Source organism: Canis lupus, chromosome 30 (assembly GCF_048164855.1).
Source record: "Canis lupus baileyi chromosome 30, mCanLup2.hap1, whole genome shotgun sequence".
Classification (NCBI taxonomy): Eukaryota; Metazoa; Chordata; class Mammalia; order Carnivora; family Canidae; genus Canis; species Canis lupus.
This window is the reverse complement of record NC_132867.1, coordinates 37,403,770-37,418,063: the sequence shown is the minus strand read 5'-3', so window position 1 is coordinate 37,418,063 and position 14,294 is coordinate 37,403,770. Positions and strand designations below refer to the sequence as shown.

At 37.2% G+C, this 14,294-nt stretch overlaps 1 protein-coding gene across 2 annotated transcripts in view; it reads left to right on the top strand.

Moving 5' to 3' along the window:
• Positions 1 to 14,294, top strand: part of BRWD1 (bromodomain and WD repeat domain containing 1) — a 119,283-nt gene that overhangs the window by 44,415 nt on the left and 60,574 nt on the right. For both annotated transcript variants that reach the window (XM_072806994.1, XM_072806993.1), the window contains exons 16-19: positions 3,005 to 3,133; positions 3,600 to 3,825; positions 8,987 to 9,172; positions 10,454 to 10,637. In XM_072806994.1, the coding sequence (XP_072663095.1) occupies positions 3,005 to 3,133; positions 3,600 to 3,825; positions 8,987 to 9,172; positions 10,454 to 10,637 (725 nt within the window). The remainder of the gene's footprint in view (positions 1 to 3,004; positions 3,134 to 3,599; positions 3,826 to 8,986; positions 9,173 to 10,453; positions 10,638 to 14,294) is intronic.

Below are 14,294 nucleotides of genomic sequence, written 5' to 3'. Positions count from 1 at the left end.
TTTCATGAGGTATTTTGAGCTCTGTAAATGTCCTATTCCTCATTCAACTTTCACAGTATCCACTGAAGATTTTTAATGGCATCATTCTTTCCATATTTATTATTGGCATTCTCACATAGTTTTGTAATCTTTTTTTCATTTTATGTGAAGAATATTTTCCAGAATCTGAAATATATTTTTAAAAAATTGCAATTACATTTTTGACGGAAAATTCATCCTTTCTCAGGTTATATGGTTAACCTACTGTTGAGTGTTTAAATGGTTTCTGAAGTATGCACAGTGACATCACTTTGAATATCCAGGTACATGGATGGCTATTTATGTAGGTCTGTGATTATTTCCTTAAGTTAAATTCTGAGGGGAGTTACTGTATAAAAGAGTTTTTGTGTTGTCAAGACTATTGCTTGATATACATATGAGATGTTTTGTAAAATTACTGTAAAGTTTATTTTGTTCCAGTTCAAAGTGTAATTCATTTTAGAGGAAGTCTAATAGTAGGGTGTAGAGATGAATGTGGTTCTTAGACCTTTGATTGAAGGCCCTCTGAGTCCATGTGTTCCATGTTTTTTTTTTTTTTTTAAACCTTAAATTTTTTATTGCAGCATGCTTATTTTGGACAATTCTTGACAAACAGTTCAAAATGCAGTATTTATTACCATAAAATGCACTAAAATAACAAAAAACATTGCTGAATTGCACATGTGTAATTAGGCATCTCAGAAAGTTGCATCTCTGGGTTTAAATTATTGGAAAAATAAGTCTTTTTCAGCAATTTTTCTATGGTTTTAAATTTTATAGGTATCTCCATTTTCTTTTTTTTTTTCCCATTTTCTTATTTGTTCTTTAAAACTCTTTAAGAACATTACATCCTCAATTTAACTTATCAAAACAGAAAACTACATTAATTCAGGCTTTCAGCAGAATATAACCTAAACAACTTCTGAACCAAAGCAGATTCAAGTGGACAATGGTGATCTTACTTCCAGTGAGACATACAAACTTTGCTGCATATACTGGGTTCTTTTTCAACTTCTTTTATTTTTAAAAAAGATTTTAAAATTTATTTGAGAGAGCATGTGAGCAGAGGCAAGGGGAAGAGAGAGAAGGAGAACCTTAAGCAGATTCCCACTGAATGCAGAGCCACATGTGAGGCTTGATGTAAGGCTCGATCTCATGACCCTGAGATCATGACCTGAACTGAAATCAGGAGTTGGAAGTGCCACACAGGCACCTGGACTGAGTTCTTCTTACCTTTATGGCTCAGCTGAGAGACTCCCAGTTTTCTGTTAGACAGATTTACATAGGGTTATAAATTACCACCATTATGTTATTATATTAAATACATAATAACCTTCAATGTGACATTGAATTGTTGTACAAGCACAGTTGTACATTGCATTTTGTCAGGAATCACTGTGGAGGACTCTTTAAACTATAGGGAGAAACCCAAGTCTGGCTTGCTCTGCAAGATCCTACTCAGGAAAACTTCCTTCTCTGCAGGTACCTTAGCAGAACTTTTGGTGCACTTAGGTGCACATGTATGACAGGAAATTAGCTGCCACCATCTTTGACTTGCCAGAGAAGGGCGGTTGCCTCTACTTTACCTGGACTGGAGGTTCCAGGCCAGGGGTGTGAAGTGGTGCCAGGGTACAAGTAGGGTTGTAGTGAAGGTCGCTTCTCAAAGGACTGTGTAGGTGAATTGGTGTTCCTTTGTTTTAAAAAAATTGGAAGAAAATTATTCCGTTTATTCCTTTTTATGTTATGAGAGAATACAAATTTGTATACATATTATGTGTACGTGTAATAGGGTAGTGCCTTAATTATCCCAGTAACTAAATTTTCATGTATGTTAATCAGTACACATTTATGTGTGGTATAGTGGTAGTGGAGTGTTGATTTTTTTTTTTTTTAATTTTTATTTATGATAGTCACAGAGAGAGAGAGAGAGAGAGAGAGAGGCAGAGACATAGGCAGAGGGAGAAGCAGGCTCCATGCACCGGGAGCCCGACGTGGGACTCGATCCCGGGTCTCCAGGATCGTGCCCTGGGCCAAAGGCAGGCGCTAAACCGCTGCGCCACCCAGGGATCCCCTGGAGTGTTGATTTTTAAGCAATATTTGGGCATGGGATGAGTTTGTTTTGGCAGTTAGTGAGTTGGGTGATTGATTTTCCATCACTGATCAGACTTGCCCTAAAGTTCAGTTATTGGAGAGTTACAGGCTTAGACAACAAGCTGTTAATGAAACAATTCATTTATCTATAAATTGGTAGTGCTAAACTAATGTAATTTCAGTTGAAGAACAAGAATAAAAGTTGAAAAGCAGTCTATTAAGGCAACATTCATGCTGTAATTGGAGCATCCTTCCTAAACCTGTGGTAGTTTGAAATAAGGTAGGTGCAGGCATTTCCATGTGCTCTCTTGTGACTTGGCAGCATTCCTACTTTTGCATGGTGGTCAGTCATCTTAGTGGAAAGCTTATTTTTTTTTTATTTATTTTTTTAAAACATTTAAAAAAATTTTTTATTTATTTATGATAGTCACAGAGAGAGAGAGGCGCAGAGACACAGGCAGAGGGAGAAGCAGGCTCCATGCACCGAGAGCCCGATGTGGGATTCGATCCCGGGTCTCCAGGATCGCACCCTGGGTCAAAGGCAGGCGCTAACCTGCTGCGCCACCCAGGGATCCCCCGGAAAGTTTAAATTCTAGAAAAGTACTGATTTTCACTCACGAATACCACACTTTGTTGATCTTGAGTCATTTATCTTGTTTATGAAATTGTCATTCATTTCTAAGAAGTAAAGGAAGACTTTACTTTGGATTGGCTTATGATCTTTCCTTCTATGATTTTGAGAAATCATTCTTAGACTAGCTATCAAGCCCCGCATTGAACATCTTGGGAAAAAAAAAGTGACGTAGCTGTAGCAGGTAATTGACATGAAAACGGTTGATAAAGCAAATGCACTTGTGTAGAATTGGTTATAACTTTTTTCCTCTGTGTTTCCTAGATTGAAGGGCAAGGACATGGAGCTGTCTTTGACTGTAAGTTTTCACAGGATGGACAGCATTTTGCCTGTACAGATTCTCATGGACACCTTCTGATATTTGGTTTTGGATGCAGCAAGCCATATGAAAAGGTCTTTTTTTTTTCTTTTGTAATATTTTAACCACTTTAAAAAAATTGTAATTCTAGTGTAGTCAACATACAGTGTTATGTTAGCTTCATGTGTACAATATAGTGATTCTACAATTCTGTATATTACTCAGTGCTCGTCAAGAGAAGTGTACTCTTAATTCCATTCACCTATTTCACCCATCTCCCTGCCCACCTCCCCTCTGGTAACCATCTATTTTCTATATTAAAAGTTTGTTTTTTGGTTTGTCTGTAAAAGGTTATCTTTAGTGTTTTTTTTTATAAGTAGTTATTGTAAGTAGTTATTTATAAGTAGTTATTAAGGATGTTTTGGGGGAAAAAAGAGGTTTTGAAAATATGTTAGGTGTATTGAATTAGTTTCTTTTTCAAATTATACATAGCTACTTAATATTTGTATTCTTTAACTTTTATAAACCTCAAAATGTCTATCTGTAAACTTCTTTTTTCAGATTCCTGATCAGATGTTCTTCCATACTGACTATCGACCACTGATTAGAGATTCTAATAATTATGTCTTAGATGAGCAAACTCAGCAGGCTCCTCACCTTATGCCTCCACCATTCTTGGTAGATGTAGATGGAAATCCTCATCCAACTAAATATCAGAGATTAGTACCAGGCCGAGAAAATTCTGCAGATGAACATTTGGTTCCACAGCTAGGCTATGTGGCAACAAGTAAGTGTAAATTTTTTTTTTTTAATTTTTATTTGAAAAATGTAAAATATACAGAACTCACGAACTTCTAGATCACCAGTAATAGTTTGCAGTATTTGTTTTGTCATTCTATCTCTAGATACATACAATTATTTTTAAGCACCTAAGTTCTGGACTGCATGTGTGTTCATTTATCCCTAGATAACTTCAATATGTATTTTCTAAGAACAAAGGTATTCTCTTATGTAACCATAAACAGTTACCAAATATGGCATTTAACACTGATGTAATACTGTTATGAAATCTATAGTCTGCAATCAAATGTTGTCTGTTATTCTAATGCCTGTTAAAACTTTTATTGTTCTCCCCTATGTGGATCTCAATTTGGGACTGCACATTAAAGTTAATTGTCATTGGTGAAGTTCAGGTTGTACTTTTTTTTTTTTTTTTTAAGTTTATTTTTAAGTAATCTCTACACTCAATGTGGGGCTCAAACTTATTACTCTTAAGATGAAGAATCTGACTGAGCCCCCAGGTGCCCCCAGGTTGTACATTTTTTGATAGAATACAGTGTGTAAATGATGATGTAGCTTACCTGCAGCATCACATCAGGATGCTTATGATTGTGTTTTATACAAATATTGATGATGTTATTGAAAAAATTTGGTTAAGGTGGTGCCTGCCAAGTTTCTGCACCATAGTTATTTTTCTCTTTGTAATTAGTAAAACATTTGTGGGGAGATACAACTTTACCTAAAAGTTTTAGAGTCCACTGATGATTTTTGCTTGATTCAGTTGTTCCAAAGATTGCAGCAAAATGGTTGTTTTCTAATTCTGTCATCATTGCATTTGCATTTTATTAGTCTGCCTTTTATATGTTTAGACAGTTCATTAAATTTTAATATGGACTTCGGGGTTGTTATATAATGGGTTATAATCCATAATGGTTATTATTTTGTTGCTAACACTGTTTTTAGATTTGAGTGTGAGAATCTTTTCAGGCTGAGTGTTCTCTTTACTGCATCCCTTGAACATTTCCTTACTTTCTGGCACAAGATGTTTGAGTCCTGTCTTGTACTTTGCCTGCCCTAGTCAAGGGCAGAGGTTTGGTTTTGTTTTGTTTTTGTATTTGTTCCTAGTAGTGCAGTGTTTCTCTGTACAGATGTTATTAAGCAAAGAAAAAAAATGCTTCTGTTTTGTTTGGATGAGGTTTGTTTTACTAAAAGTAAAATCACTGGGCAGCCCGGGTGGCTCAGTGGTTTAGGCCGCCTCCAGCCCAGGGCATGATCCTGGAGACCCAGGATCGAGTCCTGCTTTGGGCTCCCTGCATGGAGCCTGCTTCTCCCTCTGCCTGTGTCTCTGCCCCTCTCTCTCTTTGTCTCTCATGAATAAATAAAATCTTAAAAAAAAAAAAAAAAGTTAATCACCAGTTATATTTGAGGCTAAAACTTGATGTGTAAATCACTATATGTTTACTGTTTCAATTACATATTTTCTATTAGTTTAAGGTATAGTTTACATAAAACAAAATTCACCAAATTTAAGTTTTACAAGTCAAATTAGTTTGGCAGATGTTGAACAGTCATGTAACTACCACAATCCAGGTACAAAATGTTTCTAATACCCTCAAAAGTTCTTCTGGCTTTCTTGGAATGACTGTTCTATTTTGTCACTTTAATTTTGTATTTTTGAGGAACTTTGTATAAGTCGAATTGTACAATACTAAATCTTCTGTCTGGCTTCTTTAACTTAGCATGCTGCTTTTGAGATTCATTTTTGTTCTTGCACAGATCAGCTATTTGTTCCTGTTTGTTAATAGAGTAGTGTTGTATGCATATACTGTCATTTATTCATTCAGTAACAGTTGAAGGGCATTTGGCTTTTTTCCATTTTGGGGTTCCTCTTGGGAGTGCTGAAGTACCAAACTAACAACTGGGTTTATCTTAGGTCTTTCTTTGATTTTATTAATTTTTGCTTTATGTATTTTAAAGTTCTGTTATTAGGTGCAGACACATTTCAGATTGTTCTCTTGGTGAATTCTTTTATCGTTATGAATTGTTCCTTTTTTCCCCTAGTAGCATTTCTTCTTTTGAAGACTATTATTTTGTTTTCATATTAAAATACTAATCCAGCCAATTTTCTTTAGTATTGTCATGGTGTATCTTTTCAGTTTTTTTTTTTTTTTTCTTTTAAGATTTTATTTATTGATGAGAGACGGAGGCAGAGGGGAGAAGCAGGCTCCATGCAGGAAGCCTGATGTGGGACTTGATCCCGGGACTCCGGGATCACACCCTGGGCCGAAGGCAGGCGCTAAACTGCTGAGCCACCCAGGGATCCCCTCTTTTCAGTTTTTTTTTTTTTTTTAATTTTTATTTATTTACGATAGTTACACAGAGAGAGAGCTAGAGAGAGGCAGAGACATAGGCAGAGGGAGAAGCAGGCTCCATGCACTGGGAGCCCGACGTGGGATTCGATCCCGGGTCTCCAGGATTGCGCCCTGAGCCAAAAGCAGGTGCTAAACTGCTGCGCCACCCAGGGATCCCCTCTTTTCAGTTTTTATAACCAATTTATGTCTTTATATTCAAACAGATTTCTTGGGACACCTGGGTGACTCAATGGTAGAGTGTCTGCCTTCAGCTCAGAGCGTGATCTGGGGTCCTGGGATTGAGTCTCATGTTGGGTTCTCCACGGAGAGCCTGCTTCTCCCTCTACTTGTGTCTTTCCCTATCTCTGTATGTCTCATGAATAAATAAACAAAATCTTTTAAAAATCAAAAAAACAGATTTCTTATAGGCACCAATCCAATTTGAACCTGTTAATTGGAAAATGTAGGCCTTTTACATTCAAAAATTATTAGTATGGTCAGGGTTAATTTTCTACCATTTTGCTATTCTTTTCTCTTTATCCTTTCTATTCTTTGTGCCTTTTCTTTTTTTCCTGCCTTGTTTGAAATTGATTACTTTTTAGTATCTCATACTATCTCCACTAATATCTTACTAAAGATACCTGTTTGTCTTAGTTACTTTTAATGGTTGCTGTAGGACAGGAATTGTTGAGTGTGGTTTGCAGACCTGTGGTTTTATCCATGATCTTTTTTATGAGGCCTTCAAAGTTGCAACTATTTCGTAATAATATTTACCTTTTTGATTGTGTTGACAATTGCACTGATGGTATGGAATCAGCAGTGGGTAAAACTTCTGGCACCAGACCATGAACAGTCATTGTACTTTTCATTGCCTTAAACACACATTTTTAACTCTTCTGAGTTTAAGATTGGAAGTATGCATAGAACAAATCTTCTATATATTCTGAAGTATCTCTTTCTGGCTGGTGGGAACATGGACTATTTTTAGCTCTGTGAGAGCTCTGGGAATTTTTTGGGATACTGCCTTTTCATGTTTTTTCCACCTGCAGGGTGGAGTTTTACCCAGTGTGTGCATTGTATCATTATTTAGTCAAAGGATCAGTTCAGCATTACTGTGTATCTCTGAGCTTTCCATGCAATTCACTCTTCTCTGATGTTCAGCCCTGCATATTCTAGGCTTCCCTGCTGCTCCCAAGCTCTGACCTCTGTCTCCTCAACTCATTGAAACCTCTGGATGCTCTTTGGGTTTCCTCTCCTTATTTTGCAGCCTGGAAAGTGCCTCCAACTGTTACCTGGGGCAATCAGAAGGCTAGACTCCGTTATTGGTCTTCCCTCAGGGATTACAGTGCTCTGTATCTGTTGTCCAGTGTCTGAAAACCAGGGTTATATATATATTTTATGCATGTATATAATTTTTCCAGGGTTGTGGTAGTTTATGGTGGGGAGGGCAGTTCCTATAGTACTTAAATCTTCATGGGTAGAACCCCACTTTATTTTTATTTTAACATTTTATTTCCGAGGCAGAATGAGAGAGAAAAGACTCCCGGTTGAGCAGGGAGCCCAACTTGGACCCATCTCAGGACCCTGGGATCATGATGTGAGCCAAAGGGCAGATGCTTAACTGACTGAGCCACTTGGGAACCCATAGAACCCAAGTTTAATATTTCAGTATTTGAATAGCATTATGCCAACTCGTTCTGATGATATTTGCCATGTTACATTAAGTGTTTTGTGCTATGAATGAAAAGTTCTATGTTCTGTAGACCTCGGGTTTTTACAGGGAGAGGGAGAGGACCAGGAGTCATCTTTTCTGTTGTTTTCCCTTTCATTCCATGTGGTGGTCTTAGGAATCTTTTACCATTCCCTGTTCTAATTAAAATCTTTTTATCATTTTAGATTAGGGCTCCACTTTTTGCTTTCTTAGCTCATTTTTTGAAAATATAGAAACAGTGATTTTAAGATACAGAATTAGGACATTTAGCTCATGTAAGTTCTTCATTGATGGTCATGGTGAAATGGAGATGTTATCCATGAGATACAAGGGAATTTAATTCAGATAGTAGGATGCAAGTATTTTTTTTTTTTCCTGAAATAGTATATGACATTTTTTAGTTTCTGGATCTGTTACTGTAGAGACTAGGTTATATTTTTCATTCTTTTTGCAAATACCCTATTAATTTCAATCTGTTAGGGTTCTACTTATAAGTGGGTGGGGGCTTGGTCTGTATTCTGTTCAAAGAAGATTGATTTTATGTGGGAGGATATGTTAGTGTTTAGATAAATTTCCAGACCCCACAACCATCTAACACTTTCTATCCATTAATACTAACTGAACCTGTTAGTTGAAAAATAAGGAAGCAAAGTGACTTTTTAAAAATTCTGATTTTGTACTTGAAGAATTATGGGTACTGGCTATGCTAAAAGCATACCTAAGGGATAGAGGAACTTAAGCTTAGTGGGCGAGGCACGTGTAGCTTCTCCCTCCCTCCCTCTACTGCACCTGCTTTCAGGAGCTACAGCCATAGTTTGTTGAAGAGTATTACTCTCTTAAGAAATTAAAAAAAAAAAAAAGAGAGCAGAGAAGAAATGCCACTCTTTTTCTGTACGTCAGAAATAACACATTGTTACTCTGGTCTTGTCTGGAGACCTCAGGAAATCAGAGTTGAATGAAGTATGTCTTGTATAAGTTTGAGGGGACTGTTAGTGTGTAACAATAAAATGAAGCTTCCGCTGTCCGCGTGTTTCTACATGCTTACTTCAGGGGTTTAGGGTTCGAGAGTTTTCCTATTTGTGTTTATTATGATTTTGAATGTACAGGTGACGGAGAGGTGATTGAACAGATTATAAGCCTACAAACCAATGATAATGGTGAACGAAGCCCAGAGTCCAGTGTTCTTGATGGAATGATAAGACAGTTGCAGCAGCAGCAGGATCAGAGAATGGGAGCAGATCAGGATACTCTTCCCAGTGGACTTCCAAGTGGAGAAGAAACACCTCGAAGAGGTAAGATGTATGAGAAATATCTTGTCTTAATAAGGCTGAACTGAGAGTAAATGAAGTCACTGTCAGTTACGTGCAGTGTGAAAAATATGAAGTGTATTTTTACCACTTCAGTAGTCTGAGGGTGATTTCATTAGGTGTGAAGTTGGTGTGCTAGTAAACGAATGTTTGATTTTCAAGTACCTAGAGAGGCTGTTAAAACCTTTTTTGCTCTAAGATAAGAGTATTTATAAAATTGTATTAAATGAGTAAAGAACAAAGTGTGTTTGAATGTTTAAGGAAAACTACAGTTCTAGGTTTCCCTTTAAACATTTTTAATTAAAAAATATTAGTTGGTTAGAGCGCTAAATGTTTCTTATGGAATCAGAAGGCTTGAATGAATTTTCAGGATGAAGTTCCTGATCCTGGAATGTAGTATTCATTACATTAGTAGTGGAGATAATGTAGAGGAGCAGACAGTGGTTAAACAGATGGAAACTCAACGGGGGAAGATGAATGCCGTGGAAGGTTAGGGAAGCCGTGCTCCCTGCCATGTCATGCTGCACTGGTACTCCCAGAATTTTTTGTCATCCTACAAGCATGGATATAGCCCATAGTTTCTGTTTACACTAATAGGAGGAGCCCCTTTATCCAATGTTTTAAGAAAACAAGCACTTTACCTGGGATATCTGCTGCCACTTTGGGCTCCATAATTCATCCTGCTGACTTGCAGTCATGGGAGGCTGCCCTGCCTCCTTTGCCCCCCAGATCAGCTCTGCACAGGCTGGGTTCCTGGGGTCTGCGTTGCCCTGTCCTTCACTCTCTCAGCTCCAATTCAGGAGCTTGCCAGCATTTCCCTATCGCATTTTGTGAAGTTTTAATATCCACTTTGGGAGCTTGCCTGCCCCAGTGGCACAGATTATCTCTTAAAGTCACAAGTAATGTTGGTGTTTTAGCTCTTATTATGAAGCCACCATAGTTTGAAGAGACTATCTGCAATGCTAATTTTTCCAAAAAGAGGTGTTTTTAGTGTGCAGTTTTGAGGAAGGCAAGACCTTTAGGATTGCAAATAATAGCAGTATAATAGAAAATATCTGTACATTAAAAGATTTCAGGAAGTCTAGTAAAAATGGAAGTTGAAGTTAAAAGGTGTCCTGTATTTTGATCTCAGTTACATTATGAATCTTTTTTACAGAGTTGTTTTGATTGGTATTTTTGTTTTTTGTAGCTTATTAGGAATGTATATTCCTATTATATGTTCAATGCATATTTGTTTTGGAATCAATTTTGACAATTTTTCTTTAGGTTTTAGAAGGCTGAGCTTAGACATCCAGTCCCCTCCAAACATTGGTCTGCGTCGCAGTGGACAAGTTGAAGGTGTTCGTCAGATGCATCAAAATGCTCCACGTAGTCAGATTGCTACAGAACGTGACCTGCAGGCTTGGAAACGAAGAGTGGTTGTACCAGAGGTACCACTAGGCATATTTAGGTTTGTTTTAGGATATCTATTAATATTGTTTCTTTTTACAAAAATATATCTATATGGTTATTTTATGCATTTTTTACTTCCATTAGTGATATAAATAATCATATAAATATATTTTAGTAATGGGTTGGAATCTTTTAATTGTAGGAAAATGTCGAAATTGTTCTTTAAGTTTTTACTATGGTAAATTTTTGCTTAACCATTCTTGTTCCATCTTTACAAATACCTGCTTTTCTCCCTTCAGTGTTATTTTGAAGTAAATCCCAGGTGTATCATTTTGTTCATAAATATGTCTGTGTAATTCTAAAAGATAAGAAATTTTCAATATTACAAGCAGTCCTAATTTTATCATAACCTTAAAAAAATAATTCAGTAGAATCAAATACTCAGTCTGTGTTTAAATTTCCAATTGTTTCATGGCGTGTTTTCAGTTCTTTGCAAGACCATTTAAGTTACTTTGTGAAAAGGCACATAATATGTGTTGTCTCTTCATGAGGGAAGCAGGCGTTGGTGCTCACTGGCTGGGTCCATTAACTCATTAGGAGCCATGAAACAGTGATTGCTCAACTCTGAAGTCTTCATTTGTTACAGTGGGTGCTTCTAAAAAATTTACCCAAATGTACTCTTCACCTAGTGGTAAAGTTTGTATCAAAAAGACAAGATAGATGCTTATCTTGCTTTTATTCACCTTCAAAATGAAGATTTACTCCCTTTCACCCCCAGTAACGACCAGTTTGTGTTTGTGTTCTTCACTGTGTAAATCACACTGCCATGATTTAGCTTCTTTCTAATATCCTTACTGATTTTTAAGTTTTTCCGTCTCTGACCGGGAAGAGCCACTTGGAGGTGCCTCCTGAATCCTTTTGAAATGACAGGTAGTATCCTTCTATAGCGTCCCTGTTATCAAGCATGGCAAGGAGTTACAAGTTTATCTTCTAAATTTCTCATCCTGGATGTGGAATCATTCTTTTCTTTTAAGCAGCCTGGTTTTTCTTAAAGTGGGACATATTTCACAGTTATAGTCTGGGCAGTAGGGTCTTCTTGCTACTGAGTTGTAACCTGATTTTTGAGGTAATGAAAGACAGGTAGCAAATGTTGTTTTTCATTGATATCTGAAATGTTCAGTATTCTATTAATGTCGCAATTAATTCTTTGAAGGTAATTTTGTAAAGGTATGTCCTTCATGTGTTGATGCAGAAGAGTTTCAGTAATTGGTGGAGGAATGTAGTACTTACATACTATGCAGTGAATTTAAGAATGTTTATAAATACACAAAGTAATGAAAAGCAAAATCTGGTATTGGGATGAGAAATACAGGAAATCACCATCCTATAGTGCTATGCTATGACTAAGCCTTAAAATTATGTCTGAGTTGCCTAGGCGTCAGAACTCAAAAGTGTCATTTTGGGATACTTTTTGTTGTTAAAACCAGGAGAAGTGGGACGCCTGGGTGGCTCAGCGGTTGAGTGTCTGCTCTTGGCCCAGGGCGTGATCCTGGAGTCCTGGAATCTAGTCTCACATTGGGCTCCCTGCATGGAGCCTGCTTCTTCCTCTGCCTATGTGTCTGCCTCTCTCTCTCTCTGTCTCTCATGAATAAATAAATAAAATCTTAAAAAAAAAAACAACCCAAAAAACAAGAGAAGCATACAAATAGCAGGAGTGAAAGACCTGGTGAATAGTTCCTTAAAGAAGTATTTATTCTCTTAACGTGGAAGAATGGAGATAGTTTTAGGCTGGAATCATGGTTCCCGGTTAATCACCAACTCTGGCTCCTCTGTTTCTGATCTCCATCTTAGAGTGTGGCTTCCAATCTTAAAGTCACCTCAAAGTCCAAGATTAGTTGGACTTGATACAGTGGCAATCATATATCTTCATTTGTGATGGAGGTTGAGATTTAGGCCAGAAAAAGGAAGAGAAACAGACAATAAGGACATTTCTTGTTGAGGGACTTCACTTAAGCAGCCTTAATGGTTGCATTTGACATTTTCTGCTCATAACTCATGGACCAGAATGTTGTTATATGGCCATACTTAGCTTGGTGATAGATTGTATTTAGAGCAGCAGAGAGCCTAGATAGAAACTGAGATTCTGTTTCAAAGGAAGAAAAGGAGAATGGAATTTTTGTGTCAACTAGCTGTCCGCTGTAATTTTTCCCAAAGAAGAGTGTAACTCTTTGCAGTACTGTATTCTAAAATACATATGGGATTTTGTAAAGGAGATGCTGAATGATCTGGTAACAATCAGTGCTCGCTCTCTCTCTCTCTCTCTCTCTTTTTTTTTAAGATTTTATTTATTTATTCGTGAGAGAGACAGAGAGAGAGAGGCAGAGACATAGGCAGAGGGAGAAGCAGGCTCCCTGCAGGGAACCCGATGCGGGACTCGATCCCCAGCCCCCAGGATCATGCCCTGAGCCAAAGGCAACCAACCGCTCAACCACTGAGCCACCCAGGGGTCCCTCAATCAGTGCTCTTGATGACAGTCCTTTAGTGGGAGCATTTGACATAACTGTTTACTTAAGCTGGTATTCGATGTGGATCAAGAGAAAATTAAAGTTTTCCAACTATGAAAGTAATATGTGTCCATTGTGAGAAATTTAGGTAATAAATGAAAGTGTGAGATGACCCCAAAGGACAGAATGCTAAATATACAGCACTGCTTCCCAGTAGACACAGTTCTGGTTGGGGCCGGATTTCAGGCATTTAGTTTGTCTTAATTCGGTTATAGTAGAGACTCTCTTCATTCTGTTCATGCTGATTCTTTATATTCTTCATATTATTTTATGTGATCTTTATAATATCCCTTAATTGACGGTCTCATTTAGCCATGGAATTGCAGAGTTGAAGATGATACTCATGAAGGCCTAGAATGTTCCTTTGCTTTATTATTGGTTGAGAATGAAGTGTATGTAGTGTTTCATTTTCAAAACAAAGAGAAGCGTACAGCTATGGGATAGAATTTCATCTGGCTACAAGTGAAAAACCTTATATAGTTCCTTAAATACACATAAAATTGGTGAAACTGACAACTCGTGAAGGGTTGAGTCTGATTTAGAGCTGCTCTGTGGATACAGTATTGCTCCACTGTATTCTGAGTGTGGGCTGGAGATGTACCGAGAGAAAAATGCAATTTCTGTAGAAATCCGTTTTTATCTCAGATGAAAGATAAAAGATATCTTAGGGCATTTGTGTGCATACTCTTTTGAGCATCCGTTTGTATCTTGAAGCATGGCCAATATGTCAGTTTTGAAAGTGGCCCAAGTGGGATTTTAAAGTGAACACAGAACACAAAGCTGTATGTTTTCAACAATGTTCAAATTGTAGAAAAAGGACAGTCACATGAATTTTCTAACCATAGAGAAGGAAAATTAACTTCAGTATCTTCCTCTTGGTGGAAGGTCCCTTGTGTTGAATGAAGTCAGTCACAATAACAATCTTTCTTTTGTATCATGTTAGTTGGAGATGTAAGTGATTAGAAGTATGAGTAACACTGCTATTCTGATTTTCTAAAAATTATAAAACATGAAGTTTGAATAAATTTAGAGGAGGATTCTCTTTTATTTCTTTAGAGAAAGGAATTACAATATTGGAAAATACATAGGGAGATTTTGAGTAGCCATTATGAAAGATCCTGTTTGCATTGGCTGTATTGGGTCAATGAAAA